The following is an 8,739-nucleotide window of genomic DNA, read 5'->3' on the forward strand; positions in this document are numbered from 1 at the left end:
AATAAAAAAAATTCATCGATGCACGTTTTCTACTTATCCATTTAAAAAGTACGCTTAAGAACGGAATATGTAGTATGGGGAAAAATTAGGATCTTCTCAAAAATGTTTTACATATACATACATATACATATGTACTACAGCATACCCACTACTTGCATACTCATATATATTTTTAAATCTTTGATGACTGCGTGAAAATGCAACAAACAGAAAAAAATACGAGACAAACGCCCACACGTAAAGGGAAGAAGTAAATTCCGCCTCAATTCATCATTCCATCAAACACCCCCCGATGAAAACTAAAATCTGTGGACAGTTAAATTAATCTCATCTGCACTGACGACAAAATTGTTGTCTTCTTTATAAAACCATGTGCATGAAAGAATTTTTCGTTTATCTTCATTTTCTATGGTGTATACTGGTAATTTATTTAACCTAACATCATATATATTTATATAACCATCATGTGAGGATGATAAAAAATGAATCCTATTTCTGTTTGCTCTCAAAGATGTTATTATTTTATCGTGGAAATAATATTTATTTTCATTTAAAGATATAACAGACTTTTCTTGAACACATCTTATATCAAATAATTTAATAATAGATTGTTCATCAGCAGTTACAAATAAATTCTTGTTTAGAATATCACAACATACTACAGATTTGTTGTATGCAAAAGAAGTACATATATTCCCTGTAATTATATCATATATTTTTATGTTTTTTTCTAATCCTGTAGACAAAAATTTGGAATTATCAAAAAAGCTTAATGCTGTTATTATTCCGGGTTCCTTATGTATACATTTCTTAGGTGCTATAACATTTTTAATTTTTCTTTTATTACTAGTATTTTGATTTTTATAAATTTTTAACTGCTCTATGATATATTTATTGTCATATATATTTATTTTATTATCACATCCCCCACTTATTATTAATGAATGATCTTTATTAAATTCTAACGATTTAATCATATCATCATGATATCCTAAATACAAATCATTTTTTGTTCTAATTCCTTTATCAATGTCTTCTTCATTTAAAAATACCCTTATCGTTCCATTGGACAATCCTACAACAGATTCATGATATGGTGGCTCATCATTAAGTATACTATTATTTATTTTACACACATTATAGGCAAATATTGGACTATCACTTACTCGGTTCTCATATATTTTATTCATATTTCTTAAATCATAATATAATATGTTACCTTCAAAACTACTACAATGTAGCGTATTTTCACTTGTAATCATTTTAGAAATCCATTCAGAAATTTTATCAATATGTGTACTTTCTCTTTTTCTTATAGGGATAGTATATTCTATCTCTAAAACCTGTTCTGACAAAATATTATTTTCTTTTAAAAAATCTTCTATCGAAGATCTTATAATTTTCTGATTTATTAAAAAATCAAACGAAATATTTTCCTTTATATCCAATAACTTTTTTACCATTCTTGATAAATCTATCCTTTTAAAACTTACTGGAATGGTATAAGTAGTATTTTCAATTTTGTATTTTCCATTTTTTATATTTGTAGTAAAATATATTTGTATTTGTTTTTCTGATTTGCTATCACCTTCGTCATTGCTGCTGTCCCTTTCGCCATCGCTGCTGGCCCTTTTGTCATTACTGCTAACCATTTCGTCATCACTTTCAGAAGTGTAATTTGTTAATTCATCATCATAAGAATCATTATTTTTCATCTTATCCAGTTGGTTAATCCTTTTTTTTTTCTTATCAATATTGTTCGTCCTTATCATCTTTTTCTTTTTCTTTTTTTTTTTTTTTTTCCTTTTTAAATTTATCCTTTGGATCAATATATTTTTTTTTTTTTTTGTTGCTTACACTGTTATAGAAACGACGAAATTAATAAAAATATTCTTTGGTATTTTTCTACATTCATAAATATTTATCTACAATTTTTACATATATAAATATCGTTCTCTTTATTTAAACAAAAATATAATTTTTTATCACTAACATAACGTTAATTGTAACTGTTTGTTTTTTTTTTTTTCATAATAATATATTTTTTCCCGCTATTGTACCCTCAAAATAGAAGAAATTGCTGCTACATTTTGTTGTTATTACATTTTTTTTAATCAGCCCATATATATATGCACATATGTACAATTTAAAAAAAACGTGGAAAGAACAACCCTGTTTTTTTTTTTTACATAAAATCCCTTTTATTTATTTTAATAATGTATATTTATCTTCTCTTCTGTTTACCATTATGCGAATGTAAAATTATAATGAAAGAGCGATATATAATTTACCTTTAGCTATCTACCCATATGTTTAAAAAAATATAATTATATATATAAAATATTTTCCATTTTCGTATGAACAGGCAGTAAAATAACAAATATTTCATACCTGCCTTACATAATTTTTTCAAGCCTATTTTAAAATGAATGTTGCAACTTCGACTGAAGAGCAACTTTTATTTCGTATTTGTTTCATATTTATTACATATCTATTTCGCGTTTATTACATGTTTATTTCATTTCTCATTTTTTTTTTTTTATTCTTGTTCATATGATCTAAAAAAGGTGTAGCAATGTGCTACATATATATATATATATATATATATATATATATATATATATATATACGTACATACATATGCATATGTATTCATTTAAATGCGGAAAATTTTATATTTTTATACCTGTGGATTTGAAATCAGATGAAACTTTAATTCATTCTGTATAGTACTATTTTGCTCATATAGTACCATAAATTTTTTTTTTTTTTTAGAAATGTATTGCTAATTTAGAAGTTTCCCTTTCCACTACGACGGTAAATGTGGGTAGAAGAACAATCCAAACATAGTTCTATTATTGTACGTGTTCACGTTATTATGGCATGTGTATATATAATATATATATAAATATGTGTATATATTATATATATATAAATATATGTATGTATATATTTATATATATTCATATATATATTTCCTTTTGATAAAAGAAACATATTTTTCTCTTTTCAGTAAATCATGTAAAAATGTAATAATTTAAGCCCATGAAGTTAACATGAAAGAATAAAAATAACAGCTGATTATCGTAACAGTAAATTTATTATTATTTACAGTTAGTCAATTATTAACTAATTTAACGCTTTTTTGCAGAATTTTCGGAAGAGTCAACAAAATTATATAACAACATAATCACAATGTGTAATGTACTTAATTTATTTTTTTTTTCTGTAATTAAAATGAACCTTTTTTTTAATACTTATTTTATAAAAAATATATTAAAATCGTCTGATTTACTTTTTAAAGTCTTCAGATATACTTTTGGCATATAACAGACTGCATATTTAAATATATAAAAGTTTGACAAAATTCATATACCATCTTTGGTAACCTAAATAAATATTTACGTATATTCGTCTGCTTTTCCCCATTTTTTTAAATAGTGTAAATAGTTTAAATAATGCAAATAGCGTAAATATTTATATGCTATAAATTAGGAGCAGGTTAAATTTTATAAAGAAATATTTCCCTCATAATGTTTGTGAAGATATTTTCGTTTTTCCTTCATGCCAAGGTAGTAATACGAACTTTGTAAAAAATAGCACAAAAAAAAAAAAAAAAAAGATTTAAGATATAACATATAACATATTATATATAACATATAACATATTATATATAACATATTACATATTACATATAATATATTACATATAACATATAACATATAACATATAACATATAACATATAACATATAACATATAACATATTACATATATCATATTACATATAACATATTACATATAACATATTACATATAACATATAAGGTTAAAAAATAAGTAACGCATTTGATAAGATAAATTTTTTCCTTTTTGGGCATCCTTTAACTATGTTCGTATTTTTTGTTATTTTGCTTTCGTCCGTGCAGCATGAGACACGTGTATATCACATAAACATTTTACTCGGAAGCATAAATAAATGTACAAAAGAATAAATGGTATATCTGAGTTTCGAAAATTAATGAAATAAAACAATTTAATTTTATATTTCATAGCGATTTTCCTAATTTCAGTTGCCTAAGTACTTATACATATATATACATATGTATGTATAAAGAAAATAATGGAAATTAGTACGAAAAAAGGTGTTATATAACGAAAATTGTATAGTTGTCCATCATGTGCATAAAGAAATTTAACATTTTTTTATTTCAATTATAAGCAATTTCATTCGTAATAAGAACCAAGAACATTCTTTTGATATTTGTATTTTTTAAAATAGCTGTGGCATTCTTTAATTTTTTTTAGTATGTATAAAATTTTGTTTTACCTTATTTTATTTATTTCATTTTACATTATTCGTCGAGGTTAATAATATTTTTTCTTTTTTTTTTTTTTTTAAATTTAATTAACTAGCCAATTAAATATATATTTTTTTAGTATTCCTTTATTGTTTTATTCCATACATTTTCCTTTTTAAAATATGTATGAAAGGGGGAAAATAACATTCGCTATATTCTAGAAAAACTATGTCTTTATTATTTGGTATTGTAATTTGTACGTCTGCATTAAAACTTTTATGCTATATGCAACATTATATGTTAATTAATAAGAGTTCGTTCAAAATATCAATTAATACATTTTTAAGAAAGAAATATTTTTTTTGGACAACACGTTTTATTTAAAAGGTGACACTGTGTTTCTTAATTTGTTTTATATTTCATTAATATATATTTGTATGTATATATATGTATGTGTATATATATGTATGTGTATATATATGTATGTGTGTATATATGTATGTGTGTATATATGTATGTGTGTATATATGTATGTGTGTATATTTGTATGTATATATATGTATGTGTATATATATGTATGTGTATATATATGTATGTGTGTATATATGTATGTGTGTATATATGTATGTGTGTATATATGTATGTGTGTATATATGTATGTGTATATATATGTATGTGTGTATATATGTATGTGTGTATATATGTATGTACGTATAATATATGTAGGTTACCCACTGATATAATATTTACTCGTTTGTGTTTTTAATAGCCTAATTATCAATACGATACAAATAATAAACAGCTAAAAGTGTAACAAATGAAAAAGGTTGTTAGGATATTTTTTTCACCTATAGTATCCTTTTTGCTATTGTTACATCAAAAAATAACGATTAGTTCTTACTTAGATGTGACTCTATTTAATGACGACATTTTTGATAGTATGTTGAAATCAGAGCTATCATATATGAGCAATCATTTGTCCTTTAATGAAAATAATAAATCAAATAAGAGGAAGAAGAGAAATGATTCAGCTACAGATGATATTTATATATTAACACAAATGCTGTCTCAAATTATACCATATAATTTTTCAATTTATTCATTAAGTTTACCGGATGAAACGGTAAGTAATAATAACAGTGATGTTAATAACTTTTTAGATTTGATAAATATGTATGATGCTGATATTAACAATACTATTACTCATCATTTAAATAAAACAGAACCAATAAAAGGGTGTGAAAATGACATTAAAAATCATAATTGTGATAAAGATGTGTTATCATGCATAACATTAAAAAAAAATTATTTATCAGAAACCTGTAAAAAATCTTTAAATAATTCCTTATTATATTCATGTGTTGATGATTTTCTTCATTACTGTAGCGATTACACAAAATTTTCTAAAATACATAAATGCTTGAAAAAGAACTTTTATCATTTAAATGACAAATGTTTAAATATTTTAAGCTATTATGAACACATAGTTCAGAAATTACATAAAATAAAAAGAAAACCATACGATAATCAAGAACACCTATTTTTAGAAAAAGATAAGGGAAAAGAAAAGTCAGATAAAGCGGACACTAAAGTTAATGGTAGTAGCATCAACAGTAGCAGTAGTAGAACAGGTAGTGTTGTGCGTGAGAGTAATAGTGGTAAAAACCTCGTTGGTAGCAAATATAATTTGAAAGCAACTGATACTGGAAACGACAAGAATGATGAAAAATATAATCTTTTTAACAAGAATTCTTTTGAGCGAGAACCAACCATAGTTGATAGTATAAGAAAAGGATATGGTCATTATTTTTTCCCGTCTATGGACTACAACAATTTATTCGATTTCAACTCAAGAACTTACGAATATAAATATTATATGTATTTTGTTGCTTGCTTATTTATTTTATTTCTTTTTTATATTTTAGTAATATCAGTTAAGAAATATTATACAGCACATTCAAACAGCTTTTTGGTGCACAATGAGAAAACTAAGTTAGCCCAGTTGTGATATTCTTACATATATTTATGCAATAAATATATATGACATCCTAATAATTCCGTAACAGAATAATTTAAACGTGCTAATGCATCCTTTAAATTTCCCTTTTTTTAGTATAATATTTATGGAGAAAAGCTATTCATGTTGCAAGTTATATGCCTTATCACTCTTGCATACTGTCGAAATTAAAGGACTTAAAAAAAAAGAATATTCAGAAGCGGAGGTGTAGTCAAAGTACTATGTTTATTAGTCACTCCTTTCTTTTTGTCCAAATTTTTATTTTGTTCGTATTTTTTTCTCTTTTCAAATTTTTTTCTCTTTTCAAATTTTTTTTCGGTTCATAGTTTTTTACCGTTCATATTTTTTTACCGTTCATATTTTTTTACCGTTCATATTTTTTTACCGTTCATATTTTTTTACCGTTCATATTTTTTTTCCGTTCATATTTTTTTTTCGTTCATAATTTTTTTTGTATTTTTTTTTTTTTTTTTTATTATAATTTTTTTCTCCATCACTACACGTTATGCTTTTTTAGATTATTTTACATTTCACAGCATATATTTTAAGGAAAAATAAAATAAAATAAAATGCATAAAACACTGCATACATATTTGATGAATATCATTTTTATCATTTCCGCTTTTATTTGTTTTTTTTTTTTTTTTTTAAACTTTGTTATTACTTTATTTGTTTGCCGTTTATTTCATTTCCCTTCGTATTAAGCTACATAATTTGTTGTGCTTATTTTCTCTATGCTAAAATTATGCTTTTGATTTTTTATTGTTTCTTAGCTTTTATTCTAGGAAGTATTTATTATATATTGTTTGCGTATTATTATAAATGTATAGTTCCCCATTTTGTATTTGGTTCATACACCTTAACTTTTCACAGTTTTTTTTTTTTTTTTTTTATTTCAAATAGGTATATGCTATATGAAATTTTACTGACACTTAACTTTATTAACATGGTAAAGTTTTTTCATTCTTCGAATATTTAAGAAATTATACAAAAATAATATTTTACAGATATCCATGTTCTCCTAATTTTTCAGAAAAAGGGATATGTGCTACTCTATACATTCATACAATAAGTTTTTAAAAAAGTAGCAAAGGACATGCTTCTGTATTTGGTCATATATTTTGTAAAGAATAGCAGTACTATGGTGAGTTGTGCATTTATGTATACACATTTTCTATAATTAGAACATTATATTATATATATAGGAGCTACATTAAAAGACGAATACAAATAAAGATAAAGAAATCTACATTAAGAAGAACGGACAATTTTAAAATTATTTTCCGTGAACACCTTATTTAAATAGCCATATGATTTTTTTTATTTTGTTCCAAATGCGTAACTTAGAGTTGTGGTACGCTACTATACTCTTACAGGATGTGCAAAACATATAAATATGTGAAATTTAACGCACATTGTCTAATATTACATTAGTTCATTGCTATAACATTATTTATTATATTCCATAATATATAAAAAAAAAAAAAAAATTATTATTCAATGTATTTTGTATACACCATTTTTATGTAAAAACATTTATATGTAAAAGTATATCCTTCAACATGATGTTATCTTCTCTAAAATATATATATATATAAGTAAACATATTTATCTAAAGGTCCACTTTTTTTTTTTTTTTTTTTATCTTTATTTACTGAATGTAAAAAAAAAAAAAAGTAGAAAATCAGATTATATATCAAGGCTATAAATGCAGAAAGTTTGAGAAATTTTAATATTTTCTTATTTTCCAAAAAAAAAAGGAATTTTTTTTTTTATTTTCTCCTACATTTCAGTTCAGTGTACATATTTGAATAGAAACATTAAAAATTTGAGTGTTATAAAAAAGAAAAATAATAAAATGTAAGGTAAAATTAATTTTGTTTTCACATTAAATTATTTTAATAATTAATGCATCTTGTGCTACTATAATTATATATCCATAATATTCCATAAATTACATATTTTTTGTTAACTGTGTAAACTTTTTATATGCTTAAGTGCAGTCTATCCTTTTAAGATAATATTATTTAGATGTTTAAAAGAAGAAAAAAAAAATAAAAGGAAAATAAAATAAAATGAAATGAGATATAATAAAATGAAATGAGATATAATAGAATGAAATGAGATATAATAAAATGAAAGGAGATATAATAAAATGAAATGAGATATAATAGAATGAAATGAGATATAATAAAATGAAAAAAGATAGAATAAAATAAAATGATATAAAATAAAATGAAATGAAATAAATACATATGTTCATATACACATATGGTACATATTTAAACTGTAGAGGTAAAATAGTAAACTACTTCGTAACACATATTCATTGTAAAAGTTCAAGAACATTCACTTTTCATACATTCTATTTTTTTTTTTTTTTAAGTGAAAACAGAATTTTATATCTTCATTCTTATGTATAAT

General features: G+C 23.3%; 2 protein-coding genes across 2 annotated transcripts; one reads left to right on the forward strand and one right to left on the reverse strand.

The window, feature by feature from the left end:
- Nucleotides 1–299: 299 nt before the first annotated feature.
- MKS88_003666 (ribosome biogenesis protein YTM1) lies at nucleotides 300–1,772 on the reverse strand (the record flags this gene model as incomplete). The annotated part of the gene is made up of 1 exon (XM_067216778.1): nucleotides 300–1,772. One exon carries the CDS (start codon nucleotides 1,770–1,772, stop codon nucleotides 300–302), a length of 1,473 nt encoding a protein of 490 aa, XP_067072478.1.
- Nucleotides 1,773–5,115: 3,343 nt separating this feature from the next.
- Nucleotides 5,116–6,526, forward strand: MKS88_003667 (uncharacterized protein; the record flags this gene model as incomplete). Its single annotated transcript, XM_067216779.1, has 2 exons — nucleotides 5,116–6,290; nucleotides 6,412–6,526. The coding sequence occupies 2 exons, from the start codon at nucleotides 5,116–5,118 to the stop codon at nucleotides 6,524–6,526; spliced, it is 1,290 nt and encodes a 429-aa protein (XP_067072479.1).
- Between the last annotated feature and the right edge of the window lie 2,213 nt (nucleotides 6,527–8,739).

The sequence above is a fragment of the Plasmodium brasilianum genome, chromosome 11, assembly GCF_023973825.1.
Source record: "Plasmodium brasilianum strain Bolivian I chromosome 11, whole genome shotgun sequence".
Lineage (NCBI taxonomy): Eukaryota > Apicomplexa > Aconoidasida > Haemosporida > Plasmodiidae > Plasmodium > Plasmodium brasilianum.